Source organism: Trachinotus anak, unplaced genomic scaffold (genome assembly GCF_046630095.1).
Source record: "Trachinotus anak isolate AG129_WGS33_773 ecotype Australia unplaced genomic scaffold, CSIRO_AGI_Tana_v1 ptg000009l, whole genome shotgun sequence".
NCBI lineage: Eukaryota > Metazoa > Chordata > Actinopteri > Carangiformes > Carangidae > Trachinotus > Trachinotus anak.
In genome coordinates, this window is record NW_027273860.1 from 20516737 (window position 1) to 20535077 (window position 18341).

At 43.7% G+C, this 18341-nt stretch overlaps 1 protein-coding gene across 5 annotated transcripts in view; it reads right to left on the reverse strand.

Moving 5' to 3' along the window:
* Positions 1 to 16491, reverse strand: part of pfkpa (phosphofructokinase, platelet a) — a 31825-nt gene extending 15334 nt beyond the window's left edge. For 2 of the 5 annotated variants that reach the window (XM_071485710.1, XM_071485712.1), the window contains exons 1-13: positions 16217 to 16458; positions 13502 to 13575; positions 12624 to 12701; positions 12134 to 12323; positions 10628 to 10793; positions 10104 to 10148; positions 9872 to 9980; positions 9545 to 9640; positions 7586 to 7678; positions 6722 to 6847; positions 5906 to 5970; positions 5550 to 5619; positions 4472 to 4618 (exon numbers count right to left, since the gene is read on the reverse strand). In XM_071485710.1, the coding sequence (XP_071341811.1) occupies positions 4472 to 4618; positions 5550 to 5619; positions 5906 to 5970; positions 6722 to 6847; positions 7586 to 7678; positions 9545 to 9640; positions 9872 to 9980; positions 10104 to 10148; positions 10628 to 10793; positions 12134 to 12323; positions 12624 to 12701; positions 13502 to 13575; positions 16217 to 16310 (1353 nt within the window). In that variant the 5' untranslated portion in view covers positions 16311 to 16458. Of the gene's footprint in view, positions 1 to 4471; positions 4619 to 5549; positions 5620 to 5905; positions 5971 to 6721; positions 6848 to 7585; positions 7679 to 9007; positions 9104 to 9544; positions 9641 to 9871; positions 9981 to 10103; positions 10149 to 10627; positions 10794 to 12133; positions 12324 to 12623; positions 12702 to 13501; positions 13576 to 16216 lie in introns of all 5 variants that reach the window. The other 3 variants (XM_071485711.1, XM_071485709.1, XM_071485713.1) reach the window with 3 other exon arrangements.
* Between the last annotated feature and the right edge of the window lie 1850 nt (positions 16492 to 18341).

Here is an 18341-nt window from a genome sequence, read left to right on the forward strand (position 1 = left end):
AATGGTCCAACCTCCAAGTCAACTGGACCGGACCAGTTCCCAAATCTTTGCGAGGTAGCAGATACCTCCTTAAAGTCACCTGCACGTTCACAAAGTGCATGGAATGCCTCCCAGCACCAAAGGCCACCGCAGTCACAACCGCACTGTTCAAACACGAGAGCCAGTGTTCATCTTACATGGTGAACCCCAGTAGCCTGGTTGCTCTCAGACTCTTACTTAGTGGGTGGGTCATCACGGCAAGTGTAGCTCATATGATGTACAAGGTATATCCAGAAGCTGCAGGATAAATTAGACTCCCTGCTCTGTGTCACACCACACTCCAACACAAAACCAACTCACTGATCCAAACCACTCCTTTTCCCTTTCTCTCTCCTTTCTTGTCCACACTATTTGTTTTTTTTGTTTGGAACTATGATTTTAATGTGTTGGATAAAACCAGGTACTAGAATCAGCTAGACTGTTATTTCTATTTGGATGTCTCTGCCCAGATCTTGCCTCAGCTCTGCCCAGACATGATAGCCTCTATGAACTCTGAACTCTGAACATGAACCGTTTAATCCGCATTGTGTCCACCAGAAGGACACAATAAGGATTACCACCTCCAATCACATGGACTATTCGACCCTAGAGTTGCTCTAAAGACTGTGGCCATCACCCCATTCTTCAGACCAAAGGGGGGATGTTGGGATCGCAAGCCATGAGTTCTGAGAAGAACAATGGAGAGGCCTACAAGCCACTCCAAGGCCTGAGTGTCAAACCCTGCATCCTGAAGGGAACAATAGAGAGGCCCGCGTGCTTCTCCTGAGGCCTGACTCGAGCCATGCCTCGTGGGGAGAACAAAGGAGTGGACTACATTTCCCTCCAGGCTATGGGCCAAAACCACCCCCACAATTCACACCTAGGTGTAAAATTGGAGTTTGAAAGAAAACTCAGCAACGGCATTGGCTGCGGCCAGGCATTCCCAGCAGGGATCCCCGGTGACGTCACTCAGGTAATAAAAGCTGCGCTGCGACCCTCCTCCTGCGCTTCATTCCCGTGCACCAGGTACAGAGAGCTACTCCAGCTCTCTCCGCGACTCGGCTGCTGAAAGGGAGCAATCTGCCAACATCTGACCTTTTCCAGAACTTCTTCAAGCCCAGGTCACAGTCCTCAGCTCGCAGGCCGAGCACAGATGCTGTGTTTCTCTTCTTTTCGGATCCGACGTACATCGCTGTGCAATCAGCTGATTTCACGTCCTGTGAGGACGAGCGCCGACTTTGTTAAAGACAAAGTTCACCGTCCCTCATCTGTGATCTTCCTGCTGCCACCGAGGAACTCATCACTGTCACCGCCAGGAGAGCGAGACACGACCCGCCGAGCTCCAGCCGAGGACCGAGGACCGAGCTCCAGCCGAGGACCGAGCTGTGGAGACCCAGAGACTTTCTGTTCTGACTCCGGAGGACCGGAGCAGCTCACAGTAAGAGGCTGATGTCTGGGCAGAGACACAGTTAGTGTAGCTGTTGTATTGTTGCTATCTGACTGATAAGTGCTGCAGATCCTGTTGTTTAGATCGTTCACTGTGATCAGCTTAATAAGCCAAATATCACTAGTTAAAGGACCAATATCCGACCAGACGAACTCGGTTCTCTGGCTCCGTTATTGTGTAGTGATGTTGTGGTGATTATTAACTGTGGTGACGATCTCTTGTGGACTCTTTCCTCTCTTCACCTCTATTCTCCCTCTTTCCTCCCAATCACGCACCTCATCTACACCTCTCTCACATTCAGGCCCGAGAGTGTGGTCGCGTCAGACACGTAAGGCTCAAGGCCCCTCCCACTGTTCTCGTGTTCACGCCACTCACGCTCTGCGGCCAGTCGCCATCTTGGCTCTAGCGAGTACCTCACTCTGCCGCCATCTTGGTTCCTACTGACACGTCACTCACGTGACCTCGTCACATCCTCTCTCTCTCTCACACGCACGCACACACACACACACACACACACACACACACACACGGTTGTACATATGTGTTTTGCCTGTAATCATCTAGTTAGTAACCAATGTTTGTTTTAGTTATAGTTGAATTATAATCGGTTTAATATTAAGTGATGTTATTTTGAATAATTATTACTCTTATTAATAAATCCTGTTATAATTTAACTCGTCGTTGTCTGTGATTATTGTGACTATATTTGTGATAACAGCTGGATTCACAACAGTCAGCGCTCGAATTTATCCTTCAATTAACCTTCTGAGACTGTATTTTGAACCATCAATTTGGTCATTGGTCCCTGGTGACAGGGTGGTGCCCCGAGGTTACTACTTGTAGTAAACATTTATATATATATATATATTGGTGATTATCATTGATAATCATTAATATGATAAGCCAATAACCAAATTGCTCCTACCTGTGCCCCAACACTCCTTTTAAATTAGCATTCAAATAAATGCATTCTGGGATTGTTTCTATGTTGCTGTTGGTCCATTTAACACAAACCTTAACACACTCAAACCTCTCTATTTTCTGACATGTCCTCCTGGGGTCTCAGTGCAAGTTAATTTTCTGGACACACTCTCTCATATATAACAGGGGGACTGAAAACACAGAGGTGTGGCAGCAGAGAGTCCCAAAGCACTGAAGTATAGAAATCTATTACTCCCACTGGCCTAATCTTCTTAGGGTCAGTTGTCACTGTCTGATTTCAGCTGGCAGGGGCACACACAGGGTGTTGAACTAAGCAGTGATATGTGACACATTTTGATGAAGATAAATGGTCAAGTCTTTTGTTAAGTGCTGCTTTTTGAATGAGCCAAACCTGGACTGAGGGGATATAAGGTTTCTCAATGGGAGCAGGTCACACGAGGATAAATGAGAAGTGTAAAACCAGTTTTGCCAGTAACAGCAGGAGCACGGTCATGTCTCAGGTGACAGCCCGCATTACAGCTTACAAGATCCCACACACACCTGCTACTGTTTGCTTTTACCTCTTATTCAAACCTCAAGACTCCCTCCATATTTCAGCGTTTGTTAAGGTGAGAATGATCATTTATAAAGAAAAAAGAAAAATCTGCTGCCCTCTGTCTGATTACTGCGGTACTGCATCAGCTTTGGCAGAGCAGGGCAGAGGAGGGAGAGTCAGTGTGGGAAATTGGCTTACATCAATCTGGACAGATTATCCCCTGGGTTTCCCTGATTATTCTGCAGTCAGGGAGCTAACAGTGATGTGCACTGCCTCGCTCCCATCAAGCTAAGCCAATTCTCAGTGAGTTATCGATTAAAACACGACAGTAATACACATCATATTTTTACTGAGCTGTTGCTGATCTTACGATGAATATATATTGTAAGATCTCTCTAATGACATGCAATAGAGTACATGTACCCAGTGGTGGACAGTAACGGAGTAAATTTACTTGAGTACTGTACTTAAGTACACATCCAGAGGATTTGTACTTTACTTGAGTATTAGATTTCTTTGGTACTTATTACTCTTACTTGAATACATTTCCAAGACAAATATTTTTACTTTTACTCGAGTAAATTTCTAGGAAGGCTGAGAAGTACTCGTTACTTTCAGGTCTGCTCTTTTTTTTTTTTTTTTTAAATTCTAAAATACTACTGGACACAAGCTGTGATTGTCAAAGAATGAAACCTATCACAGTGCACGCTCTCCACTGGGATCTACATAAAAGTGGATAATAATATCGGGACATGGGGAGACAAGACAGACATGGGGAGACAGACATTGGGAGACAGGCACGGAGACACACAAGACAGACATGGGGAGACAGAGTTTGTTGTGCTCCTATATTGTACTGGTACATGTCCTTCCTGGAAAGTCAAGTGACTTCAACATTGAGTTATTGAAAGCAGAGATGTGGTTTTTTGTAAAGCAGTGGTTCTCAACCAGTGGTCTGGGGACAACATTGGTCTCTGAGGGGGTTCCAGTTCCCAATTTAGCTAAATGATAGAGAGTTAGTTGGACGGTGCAGGTTCATTTGGTTACAGTTTTAATGATTGTTAATAAACACTGCATCTGCAACATCTGCTGTCCTCTTATGATCCCATTCATTGTATTTGTTCTTATAGGTGTTTCTGCAGGCTTTATAAAACACTGTGGTTCTAAAAGCAAGCACATCAGTGCAGGTGGTTTCAAAGAGTTAATTCTCTGAAACAAGAGTTAAAAGGTCCTTAAATTCATTTAGAAAAAAATATAGTAATTCATTGATGTGAAAAATAAGAAGTTTACTCTTACTCTTACTCTTATTTTAACTTAAAGTAAATTTAAAAGCATGTACTTTTGGATACTTAAGTACCTTTAAAAGCAAGTACTTTTTTACTCTTACTCGAGTAACATTTAGACTGAGCTACTTTTACTTGTAACGGAGTAAATTTTGACCGGTAGTATTTGTACTCTTACTCAAGTGCTGGGGTCGAGTACTCTGTCCATCTCTGCATGTACCAGAATATCAGTGCCAGAGTACCCACCTGTCCTTTGTAGAATCCCTCAAACCCATCACTGACAGCAAACATCTTGTGCCCCTCGGAGATGCCCACCCTGACGGCTGAACGGACGGCAGCATTCATGCCCGCTGCAGGGGCGCCGACATTCAGCACAGCCACGTTGAAGTTGCTCTGAAGGCACAGAACACATAAAATGTGACCATCACAATGAATACAGTGTGTTTCAGTAGGTGTTGCTGTCGGTACTGTTGTTCCAGCTCTGCAGAGTGAATCAATAAATGGCTCCTGGTCTGCACTCGGCTACATGCTGGGCCTTCAGTGGTCATTATCACACATGCAGGGGGAGCCAAACCCTGAGGCGAGCTGCACAGCATGGAGCCTGACATGCTGCCTCTACATCTCACTGATCTTCAGTGCAAGCTGCCTCCTTTGGAGCCGCAGCAGCAGGCTGCAGCAGCTCCTGGCAGGGTTGAACAAGTCATCCCTCGGCGGGGAGCCAGATGCCATCTGATATCACCAGCACTGAGCAACCTGGGCCTCATATGAACAGATCAGTAACTTCAAATTTACACAGTGGAAAACACAGCACAGGTGATACCTGTTTATTTTGAACTGCTCACCATAATTACAAGTCACCGTATTTTTCCTGTGAACAGCAGGAAAACAAATGACACCATATCTAATGGGATGCCAACATAACTAGCATATTGTAATTAACCTGTTCCCAGAAATATACTCATGTATTTACTGGAATACTTAACTCAGTAAGGGAGCCGTGTTTTTACAAGGGTATCTCTGAAAATAGCAGCAGCACAATGCATCATGACTGCAGTGGCTGAGTCATTATTCGTAGGCAGGTCCTCGGGACTGTGTAATAAAAAATTAAACAGCACAGCGTCTCGGGGAGGCTAATTCGACTCTCCAAAAACAACCTGCACCCCAGGCATGGTGGGGACTGCTGCTACATGTGGAAAAACAATTCTAGCTTAGTGTGTCTGTGTGTATTTGTACTTCTGCTGAGTGTTAGGAGTTAACGAAGCTGAAAACACTGTCAGTGTCAACAGTCCCAAAGTAAATGTCATGATGTCATGAGGCAACTTACAGTTGGGAGTTCAGATTCTGGTTTACGATGAGCCAGCAGTTTGTATGTCTTCAGGTTGTTTTCAAAACTCCTGCAAAAAAAAAAAACAAAAAAAAAAACACAGGACACTCAGTATGTTCACACACAGGCACATGTTCAGCATCAAGATGCATGAAAACAGAATGATGTATTTTGAATTATCTGCATTAGAATGATTATTTCCTGCTGATTGTTGACTGTATCCACAGTAAAAACATCAGTCCAGTGCTGTGCTATAAAACAGCACCAGTCTGCAGCTTAGTGTCTACAGTAAGTAGTATCGAACTGTCTGATGACTTTGGTGCATAGGATCAGTCCCAGCAGGCTGTCAGCCATACCTGCCCCGAAGCTTAACAGCCTCCTCAAACCGCTTCTCGTCCATGGCCTTCTGGACCTCCTGAGTCTGAGGGAAACAGGAGGTTTCACTGTTTGAGCTCAGTAATTACAAAAGTAGTGTGTGTGTGTACAAAAGTAGTGTCAAGTTGTTTATTTTGTATCAGTTCAAATCAAATATCTGCAGGCAAAGCCTCTGATCTTTGAAGTGTCTATTATAAATGAAACAATCAGTGCATGCAGGATTAAATGTTTTCCTACTGTGCAGAGAGAAACAATAAAAGACTAAACATGTCATTATCTGTTCCAGCCCAAAAACAAACTAACATGTAACCTTGTTTTGACCTGTGATAAAAACTGCCTGCCATCCTTAAACCACTTCAATACATCTGAAAACATCAGAAAGCATCTTCTGTCTGTCAAAATCCAATCATGTCAAGCGAGAACAACAACAAAGCTCCTTTGTGCTTTTCTCTGCAAGATGGGCTGCTATTACATCATCATCATCGTTGCTGGCAGTCATTGCCAACCCTGCCAAATGCTGTGGATAATCATTATCCAGACACAACTGCCTCTCAAACAATACAACTCTCTTGTGAACATTAGTGGCACTCCAGGCCCAATGGGCTGTGCTGTTTGTCATCATTACTTAAGCCCCTCCAACCCGTCCCCATTGACTCTGCCTCTCTGAATCCTGCACAGTCATTTCTGAGGCCTGTGTTGGTACGTGCTTTGCAGAATTCCTCTCAGCCCAGCTTCTGTGTGCGTGTATGTGTGTGTGGGGCAGTCTTGGCCTGCCTCCAGCTCAATCCAGTACTTACCATCTGCACACACTCCATCAGAGGCAGGCGCACTGATTGGTTCCCGCACAGAGAGACAACACAGGCTGGCGTGTTGGCTGTGGTCTCTAGCAGAGCAAGAACAGCCTCCACGCCCATACGACTGGCCTGTGTGAGCAAACGCACACACATAAAAATGCATTATCAGCACTATTGAAGCCTCATTTGATTCTCCTGAACACTCATGGTGTTTTCTTTACAAAAACATTTTCACCAGATTTTAAATTTTCGTTTACTTTTCACTCTGGACCCGTTGGAGTAAATTGACTACATGCATCTTCTTCTCTGCTTCGGTTTTTAGTAGGTTTGTGGTAAATGTGAAGATATCTGCTGCTCACTGTCTGTGATCCAGTGCTTCACGTGCTGGGGCATAAATCTGTTAATGTGCTTAGGCTAAAACCTGGAGCCATTTCTCCTCAGACACACACAGGATTAAACAGGAAACACTCTGGACAAACACCTGAAATGATGAGCTCATAGACAACAGCTACATCAGCTTAAAACTATCCATTTTTATACTATAAGGGCTACAGTGACTACAAGGTCAATATTGTAGGCAGAGAAAGACATAAATCTGATGGTCTTATGGTTCTTTCATTTGATCCGCAATCCAAAACCCAAAGATATTCAGTTTGCTGTCATGTATGACAAAGAAAAGTATCAGATCCTGATATTTGAAAAGCTGCAACCAGCACGTGTTTCATATTTTAGTTTGAAGAATGATTCATCAATTATCAAAATAGCTGTAGATTGAATCGTCTGTTGATTAATCGACTCATCGTTGCAGCTCTATGAATGATCCATACTTTGAATTGTAGTATTATTTAACTGAAGTGGTGCACGTACCAGGATGCGGTCAAAAGCAGACGGAGTCCCTCCCCTCTGCACATGCCCCAGGATTGTCACTCGTGTGTCGAAACCCAAACACTTGACAACAAGCTAGGAGGATAAAATGCACAGGTCTTAGCTGTGATCATGGCAACATATTGTGTTCTTCCTCTAATGGGACATGCTACTGTAAATTTAACAACTAGATACTTAATGTGAAATGATACTGATTCATCTCATGCACATTAGTAAAGCTAAGGTAGAATTACATCTGCATCTAGGGGTGGGCGATCTGACCATCTTATATCGTGGATCTTACTTCACCATATGATCTACTTTTCAGATGAATCCTACAGATGTTGATGTTTAGATATTCAATTTCAAAAGTTCAATAGCTGCTAACCAGCCCACTGTTAACTGTTAAACAGCCAGCCTGCAGCTGCAGCTGGTGATGACAGTCCTTGTTCTGCTCTGCAGCCTCAGTGTGCCATAGTGGCACATGAACCAGTGAACCCACGGGATGAGGGACCTGCCTGCAGGCAGGGATACAGGAAGTGGGACGAGCCAGGGCTACCTGGTTAGCAGCAACTGAACTTTCAAATTAAAACACTTACATAGAGAACTTCATAAATAAATAAATAGCGCTGTTCAAACTAATACTCCATATGAACTAAGAAAAAAGTGTGATTGGTTGTGACACAATTTGTAAACAGAAGGTGAAGAGTAGCGGCCAGCAGACAAACAGAGCAGAAAACAGAATGCAGATCTACCCAAAAAGATTGTCATATGATCTTTTTGCCATTTTGCCCACCCCTATTTGCAACACAACTGTAGTGTGAAATAAAAGTTCATGCAAAAATCCATAAGCACGTCACACGTTGAAACACAACCACAACAGAGACATTGAAGAGAAGGGGAAACAGCAAAGCACAAGCAAGCCATTCTAATTTTTCAGTCATGTTAGTGGGGAGCTGTCAGCTTGTGCTGAATATCCCAAAAGGTTCCAGACAGGAAGTGCTGTGTTAAATTGAAAAGTTCAGGTACTGTAAAAAAACAGAACAAAAACAAAATGCTTTACAAAGGAAGTCAGTGGAAGGTCACAACATACTGTGATAAATTATCCCTGTGAGCAAATTCACAGTGAATGTGTGAAAACATATTCAATAAACTATGTGTGAAGCAGTTATAAAGAGATGACATTTGACTGTCCAAATGTCCGGGGGGGGGGGGTTTAGTGAGGGTGTCTGCTCAGGGTCTCACAGCTGTAGCGATAGTATGGTGAAAGCTGTCTTACCCTACTAGAGAGTGTGTCTGATAGAGCATTCCAGAAACACAGCAGAGTCAAAGCCACACCAGGGCAGCAGTACAGTAGTAGAGGTCATACAGGAGGCAGTCGAAGCTGGACCTTGCCACACTCTTAACACAAAGCTCTGTACTTACATTCTTAATATAGTCAGTGGTAATGGGCTTGTTGTTATGATCAATCGCCCCTTCCGCTACAATTATGATATTCAGCCTTTTCATCCCTGCTCGATTCTACAAGGAGGGGTGGTGGAGAAACAACATGACAGAAAAACTGAGACCGTGGCTGTAACGTGGGCTTTCAGAAGCACGGGGGCTCGACGATGTGAACAGCACTGGGAGCTGCCAACAGATTCTTTCATAATAAAAGCCTAGATGTCATTACAGCATGTTTGCACTTTGTAATCAGGAATATCCTGCCAGCCTTGTTGCTTGTCATCACTGCATTATCATGGGCTTAGTATCCGGCGTCATGATTATCTCATCTGAGGCAAGATGGGTCCTTTTTTCCCCACTCACATCAAGATCCTGTTAAATATACTGATTCCAATTATGATGGTAAGAACTGTACTACACAATATTCAGGGTAGTTGTTAATTTGGCACAGTGAACTGATCCCCATCAGTTGAGTCTCCGTGCTTCTGGCTTCCCCTTTCTTTACATTCAGGTACTCACATCCTTCACCAAACTAGAGGTTATAGGCTTCCCATGCCTGTCAAGGGCTCCCTCTGCAACTATGATTATGTTCAGCCTTGTGCCTCTGGAACGGGTCTGAACCACAGAACAATGTCATGTTTCCAAAGCATAAAAAACACAGTGAGACACCAGACAACTGAGAGTCAACACTGTCCTCCATATCAGTCTTCTCTGACAAAAAAAAAACAAGGATTTACTCCTTGGAGAAAGTTACAGAATAATAACTTTGATATATTATACAATATAGAGGCTGATACAATATGGTTCAGTGGGTTCACTGTGGGGAGATCAATAAGATCATGTTACCGCAGACAGTTTTTGACACATCTTCTCCTCCCAGCCGTCCTCTGGTGGCATCTCAGGGATCAACACCCAGTCTGCCCCGCAAGCCAGGGCGCTCACCAAGGCCAGGTAGCTACAGATAAAAACACACAGACGGAACAATGTGTATATAAACAGAAGAGATAATGGTCTCTGTCTCCGACCTCAGGAATTATGTTTATGGATCTGCTATAAAGTTTATAATACGCACTCTTACCCACAGTGTCTGCCCATGACCTCCAACACAAATGTCCTCTGGTGACTGAGAGATAAGAAAATTAGTAATACAGATATTCCACAGCAAGAATTTCATTACCACGTTTTACAATCAACATTTATATTTATTTATTTGAACTTAAACTACACGCTACAACTGTGAAAAAAAGTCAGAAATGATTTCTGTTCCTGTACCTGGAAATGGCCTGTAGGAAACATGTCTGACATGCCAACGGTCAAACCTGTGTTTTATTTTAACTTCTTAATTTTCCTTTAAATACTCGGACATTCTATTTTCATCAGTGCATGACCTTAAATTTGTTCAGAAGAGTGTTAAGTAGATAAGCATTCTCCACAGATGTCCATGTTTGTCCAGTCGTGTTCAGGCTACAACAAAGCGAAGCTCTGTCACAGTCATTATAAAGTATCCTAATCATGACCTCACATGGACTTTGGACTTTGTCCAGCTCTTCATGAACTAACAAATGTAACAGTATAGATGCTCCACTCCCACCCCCTCCTCACCTCTGTGCAGTTGTCATGATTGCATCCACCACCTCGATGATTCTGTGCAAAGCGGAGTCAGTGCCGATTGTCATGTCAGTTCCACAGAAGTCGTTATCAATGGAGCCCACCATCCCCACGATGTGCAGGGCTGAGTACTTCTGAACAGCGTCGGCCTCGATCAGACCTGAAAGGATCAGCAGGTCAGGATTGAACCACTGCCTCCTTTGACTCTGTAACATCTCAGAACAGCCACTGACAATGAATTTGATGCACATTCTGAGGTGGTGTGCAAGAAGGACACAGCAGCGTTTGTACTTCCTTGGGAAGTTTAATGTTTTTAATGTAACAGAATCACGTCATTTTATAAATCTTTTATTGAATCTTTTCGTCTGTTTGCCTGGTAACCTGAGCATGAAAGACAAAAAACACCTGAGTCAGATTGTGAAGGTGGCTGCTGGGGTGACAGGAGTCCCACTGACCCCCTATGACCACTATCTTTTATCAGCAGGTTCTCCGCAAGGCCAGATCCATATTGGACTGCGCAAACCACACCCTTCATTCTGATTTCTGAGCCCCTCCCTCAGAGAACTAAGATTCAAAGAACTAAAAACTCCTTTATCCCAAGTGTAATAATGACCTTGCTGAAACTACATGTGTAATTTTTTTATTATTTTTAGTTATTTTTTGGCATGTTACACTTTTATTTGATAGGGTAGTAGTAGAGACAGATCAGAGAAGGGAAATGACACGCAGCAAATGGTCTGGCCGGCTGGGAGTCGAACCGGGTGGTGTGTGCCCTAATCACTCAGCTGTCAGCTCACCTGTAAACTGTCCTTTTAAATCATTCTGTTTTATGTGTTTGCCGTTTTACAGTGTTGTGTATTTTATTGTATTGTGTATATTGCTGCAGTTGTGTTGTTTCCCCACTTGGGATAGTAAAATGTCTGACTCACTGTATTTTGCTGTAGGTTCCTCTCATACTATCACACGGTGGGCAGCAATGGAAACAGCTGAGCTCAGGGGAAAACCTAAACACAACCATCACTGATTCATAACACACACCCCTTCAGATTATAACTTTGTGTTTTGAGCGACTCTTTGACTTCATCCTGTTGGTGCCACTGTCAGGAATTTAAAACCTTCTCCTTTGGTCATTTGTGTAAATATTTAATTTGGCCGAATCAGACACATTTCTCCTGATCTTACCAAAGGTTGTATTTAGCAACTCCGCTTTAAACACCAGTGGGTGCCTTCTATTAAAAATAAAGGTTAATGTTGAGCATCTACTAATCAGAAAGAGTGTGAAATGGGCTTCAGATCACAGAGCACAAGCTAAAGTTCACAGGCAAAGCGGATGTAATGACATGGGTGCAGGCTTTCATACAGAGAGATGACGGGTATTAGAGCTGCTGAGTATGAAGACACAGAACAGTAAATGGTACCCAGTGGATTTTAACACCATCACAAGCTGTTAATGCAGTTTGAACACATCCTAAATTAAAGAGGTTCATCTCTCCTCTGTACCTTTCTCCACCAGCTCTCCCAGCAGTCCGCTCCATTCCTCCCTGAAGAGGTTAGCTCCCGTCAGGCTTCCATCTCCACCGATCACACACAGGTTGGTGATGCCGTGCTGCACCAGGTTGTGAGCGGCCTTCAGACGTCCCTCGTGAGTGCGAAACTCTTTGCAGCGGGCGCTGCCAATAACAGTCCCACCCTAACAGCGACAAGTGTGAACATTTCTCTTGTTTACTTGGCTCAGGATGGGATTCAGTGTCTTGCTTCAGGACACTCTGACAAGAGTAAACACTGCTGCTGAACACACACCGGCTGCTGGGATGTTCGGCGATGACCTCTCTGACCACAAACGCCGCCTTCTCTTAACTATCAGAGTAACTGTATTTTTATTTCATAATTTTTAATCTTTACACAAAAATCCACAGATGAGAGAGTGACTGTTTGTGGAGTCCGCACAGTGAACTCATCAGGTGTGAGGCTGCTCATCACAATTACTCACCACTTGTAGCATGCTGGAGACACTTTCCCATGAGGCTTCCCTTATGTTCTCCCCACCGTCCACCATACCCTGATATCCCTGATAACAAGAAGAACACATCAATAAATACAAGAGATTTCCAGACAAACATTCAAGACAACATTAGGCAGACAGCTGGAGTGATGTGCATCAGTGGTTTGTCATCAAACAGTACAGTGAAGTGAAATGAAACTTAGTAATCTTTATATGGCTGGTTTAAAGTTTGCCCGTCCTCATACAGCATCCTGCAGAAGCAGGAGAACTGCCACAGCGCTGTGGTACCTGAGTGGGAGGGGCGCTTCATATGAGGCATCTGCCAAAGCCTCAACTCAGTTATGTAACAACACAGTGAGGGAGCAGGACCACCACACACACAGATGTGCTGGGATCACAGGATGAGCAAGCAGTACGAGTACAGCCCCCGCCAAAGCTCCTCCAACATCTGCTGCATCCCCGTGTTCATACACGTACACTGGGACACTAGTGTTGGCATGAAGTACATTTATTTCAAACACTCGTTACTAATTCAGATCTGTGACATTAAGTTGATTAAAAAAAAAAAAAAAAAAAAAATATATACTTTTACACATTATGTGAAAGTTGTGCTAAAATTTCTCTTGAAATGGCAGATTATGCACAGGTGCTACGACAATACTTAAAAGGCTCAGATCCTCTCTTCTGATTGGCTGACTGACCTGCTCCAGAGAGAAGCCTGAGAGAGGAGGTGTAAAACTACACTGAGATGGTTTTTGGTTCTTAAAACCACAAATATATCTTCTGATGGTTCAACACTTGAAATAAAACACAGTAAAAATGTAAAATGCGGGACCTTTAATGATCATCACAAAACATGGGCTCACCTCATGAATGAAATAAACTTTTGCACCCACATATAACCCCATTCGAACCACAGCACGTACAGCAGCATTCATCCCTGAAAGAGAAAGAATGAAAGAAAATGAAGTCTCAATCGTAGAGCCACCTTTATGCAACACAACCATGCCGTGATGAGCGGGGTAAACTAAGCTGTAGCTGTGGAGAAAAAAGGCACCACTTTCAGCTGTAGCAAATCTTTGTAAAATCCTGATTTGCGTGGCTGTTCCACAGTTTAAGCCGCATGGATATTTATTTCATCTCTGCCACTGAAGAGCTGCAGCTAAATCTTCAACTCCCTGTGAGTATTTATGTGTCTTAAATGTGTTAGGCGACATGAGTTAGGGTGTGTAGAAGCACAGGCTATGTGGGCCAATTTCTTTTTTTTTTCTCTCAGCACAGCACACAGCCATTTTTGGTCAGAAGGTCTCTTTGCCCCTGCTGCAGCCTCTCAATTACTCTGTGGTTAGTCCAAGTGAACTCTAACTAATAAGACACTGCTCTGTGACTTGAATGTCAATGGCAGGTTAGCTTAAACGCTGACAGTGAGAATAATAGATAATGCTTTACCCACAACAGACAGACAGGAACTTGGCTGACTGAGGGAGATATAAACAAGAGAAGAAAGGACTGGGTTTCCTTTCTCTGTGTAAACTGGTGAAAGCTACAGCTCTAATGGCAGCCAAGTTGTGATGTTACTAGGCAACATAAGTTTTCAACCCATCGCAGCAGCCAGAAAAACAGCTATAAAGGAAAGCGAAAAAACTCTGAATCAGTGGTAAAGTTAACAGGGCGGTAAAAGGAGAAAACCTTCAGTAATGTGTCTGAGTTTGTTTTTCTCTACATGGAAAGTTACAGAACCAGCAGAGAGAGATCAGCTATTCACCATACTGTCCAGTGTAACGGCCCATGACCTATTGTTCCGTTATATAACTATGTTCAAATGAACAGCCCCGTTTAGCCACACTCAGGAGAGACAGAGGAAGCTGAATCTGAATGTCAGAGACACACAGAGACTAAACCCATGTGTTCTTCATCTCTCCTTAGGTTTAGTCTTTGACCGAGCAAACAGTCACTAAGTTTGGCCGTCTCATTCTGCATGACTGACACTTTCTCATGCAGCGTGAGTGAAAGGACTAAGCCAACGCCACACAATACCCTGACTCTGACGCTCAGCTCCTGTCATGCATGCCACAGCCTCACTGGTTTGCTCTGGGGTCAACTGTGCCTTTTTCTGTGTGTGTGTGTGTGTGTGTGTGTGTGTGTGTGTGTGTGTGTGTGTATGTGTGAGCCAACTGAATCCTCATCCTAAAACCACCCACTGCAGATCGATTTATTTCACCTGAGCCTACGAGAGCTAGACCTTGGCTGACAGTCAGTTTTTCCAGGTTGGCTTCCCAAAAGACGACACTCTGACCTGCGACACGTCACATAATTTACAGGTGGAAATGCTGCTGATTCAGTTTGTACGGTGCATGCAGGGTCACTGTGACACTGCCATGACTTAGAGGGACATTTGCACAAAGCAGATTCATGGTCAGTTACGCTTGTGCTTTTCCTGCTGTGTGCTGAGAGACTGAGACAGTCCACAGTGATGCACTCAGTATAAGAGGCGATTTGACAGAACTTAATGGATACACACTGCAGTGCTGTGATGAAACCTGTTTGGTTTCATAACAATGATATAGTAGATCAGATGTTGTGACCTCCTCAGTATGTTACAGCACTTTAAATGCTGCCGCCTTCTGTCTCATGGTCAAATACTTTCATTGAAATTTCAGTGTTATTAAAATCTAACATTTCAATTAAAAAACTTAAGAACTTCAGAATTAATACCAGAGCTTAAGTTTTGCACGGCTGTTCTGTGGATAATACATCTCTTTTTGCTGAACTGCACTGTGACACTTCATCGCAGTTGAAATACCGTGCTCTGCATCGGGGTGGGAGGCGTGTGTAACTGTATACCGGTCAAATTAAGAGACCAGACGGTGAGCACATGACCAGGGTTCCCCTCCCTGACGCACGCCCGGCTGGGAGAGACGCAGCGGGGATATATGCAGCTCATCACTTACGCAGGATGCGGGCATCCCCACCGCCGGCCCACACTGTGACTGCTAACCGCAAGCTCCAGTCCCCTGCCGCTGAAACCAGTGCGTTATGAGTGTGAACGCCGTTAATTCGTCTCTGCCCCCCCCGACAGCGTCTGCTCGGTGAGCTGCGTGTCGCCCGGTACGAGCCGCAGTGCAGTGGCCTGCACCTCAGCGACAGTCACCGCTTCAGTCAACTTAATCAGCCTGAGAGTTCAGTAAAAGGCAACGCAAGCTCCTGAGCTGCGATGCGGTAATGAAGGCTGGCCTGAAAGCGGAAAAGCACGGCACGGCTCGACCTTGGCAGCAGCTCCCTAAGCTGCTGTCACGGTGCGCAGGAACAAAAATGTCACAAATGAGTGACGGAGGACGATGCTGTTAGCGAGTTAGCAGGATGTCTCTTGTTAGCATGCTAACTGGCGGGCTTCCTGAATGACTGGTCATAGCGTTACAGTTTTCCTGCTCCTGATTAGCATACTATTACAGATGCAGGGCTGGCCTCTCTCTCCGAGGACAGACCAGCATGTCACAGCTGCAGTCGTGTGTTTTCGCCCTCCGAGCGGGCCTGTACACACCGACACACTGATGCTGAGGAAGCGTGTCTGGGCAGTTTACCTTGAGCATCCCCCCCGCTCGTCAGCACTGCGATGGCTTTCCCCGCTCCCGAAAGGTTCTCAAAGAAGATCTTCTTGCTGTCTGGCTGCGCCATCTTCACAGCGGTTCAGTATTTATCCCAGTCCCGTTTGAAAAATAGTACAACGGACCCCCGACAGTATAAAAATGTGCTGAAATGATGAAGGGCACCGGTCGTCCGCCCCCTCTACCCGTATGCCCGCTATGCTCTCCTTCCCCCTGTTCCGCATCTATTCGTCGATTAGCATAGTGACTGTGGGAGAGCGATTGGCGTTGCCACCAACCAATCAGAGCTCGGTTTACGTGGCTCGCTTTGATTTTGGACCAATGGGAGAATTTGAGACGGATATATGGGCGGGGCGTTATCGGCAGGTTCTCATCTCTCAGAGATGTAGGTGAGGGATAAACCGATCTAAACTAAGTTTACTTGACTACATTCCTGTTCAGCAGCAGCTGGGGACAGCTGCAAACAGGCCGCAGCTCATTGATAAATGGAAAAAGAAACACTGCTTCAGTCTGTCAGTGTTTCATCGGTGGATTATCAGCGTTGCAATGCAGCGAATAAGTGACAACTAAACAAGCTAGGATGGAAGTCAGTGGAGCCTTTACCTCCTCCAAGGCCAGACCATCACACACGTGTCTGGATCGGCACTAAACTGCACCAGCTCAGATCTCAGCGCCATGAAATATCTGAAGTTTTACATCAACGTCCAAACATGATTTCATGACAAACTGACAGTATCCATTATTATTAGTAGTAGTATTAGTAGTGAGTATTAATATTATTATTAGTTTTATTGTTATTATCATTATTATTATCCTGCTGACAAACAAAAAAAAAAAACAAAGAGACAAGGGTGAGAATAAATATGTCATAGTCTTTTTGTAATGTCATTTTGTTATTATTATTATTATTATTATTATGCTATGGACCTATGTGTCTGGAATAAAGTGATAAAGTAAAGTAAAAGTATTATTGTTGTAGTTTTTGCACATGTTGCCTATTAATTAACATATTTTATGTTATTTTTGCCTTTTGTTGCAATATGCTCCACAACTGCTCTTTTGTGTTCACCTCTTTTACCTGTGTCATGTTTAAAGGCCTATTATTCTCATAAGCCAGATGTGTTATTTTTTAGTATCCTTCATCTGATTGCTGATGCACTTTGATGCAGTAAATATGAAACTGGATATCCTTCATTTATCTTCAGGATGAGCATTGCCTGCACAATTCACTAACCTCTGTTAAGAATTGCATCACTGAAATAACCCACCCTTTCACTATGAGTGATGAGGAAGTGCTCTCATTTCAGTGAGGCCTAAAACCCTATGACTGACTGTGACTTTCATTTGACATAAATCTGAGATATTGAGAGAGTGTCTGCTGATTCTTGTTGCATGAGAACATCTGCTGTGCTTTTAGGTCTGGTCTTATTCTGGGTCAGATTCTAGAGTAAATGTGCCCAATTCCCAAACATGAATCATGCAACATATTCTGACATTAGTGTTCAATTTAGATTTTGTCTCACTGTCTCCATCCAGTGGCATCAAGAACAAATTACAGACACAAAGACATTAAATGTGTATTTTGTTTACATTAACAAAAGGCAAAATACACTTGTCTGCAACTATACTGAAATACAATCTTCAAAAACTTTTGGTGATATTCTTATTCAAACTTAATATGAGTAATTATAGGCAGTTGCCTATAAAAAAAAAGGACCAAGGATCTTTAGGCCTGGGGTCTGATACTAATTTCAAAGACCTGGGAACCAGAAAGTCACTCAGAGAGAAGTCTGAATTAGACAGAGGACCAAACACAATGAAATACATTTGGCATCATCTGGACGTCACTGATTTCTGATCAGGGGGAAGTGTGTGTAGTAGATCAAAGATCAAGGGAGGACAGTGATCTTTACCATCAGGATTGTTGCATAGAGAAACTGCATAAGAACAGTTTTTTTAGGATGGAAGCAGTCCAGCAAATATTTTGTATGCAGGTATGTCAACAACAGAAAATGTGTGTTATTGCTGTTCTCTCATTTTGAAAAAAATCTTCATAAAAGTACAACATTATGTGTTTTATAGTGAACAGAACACATTTTCA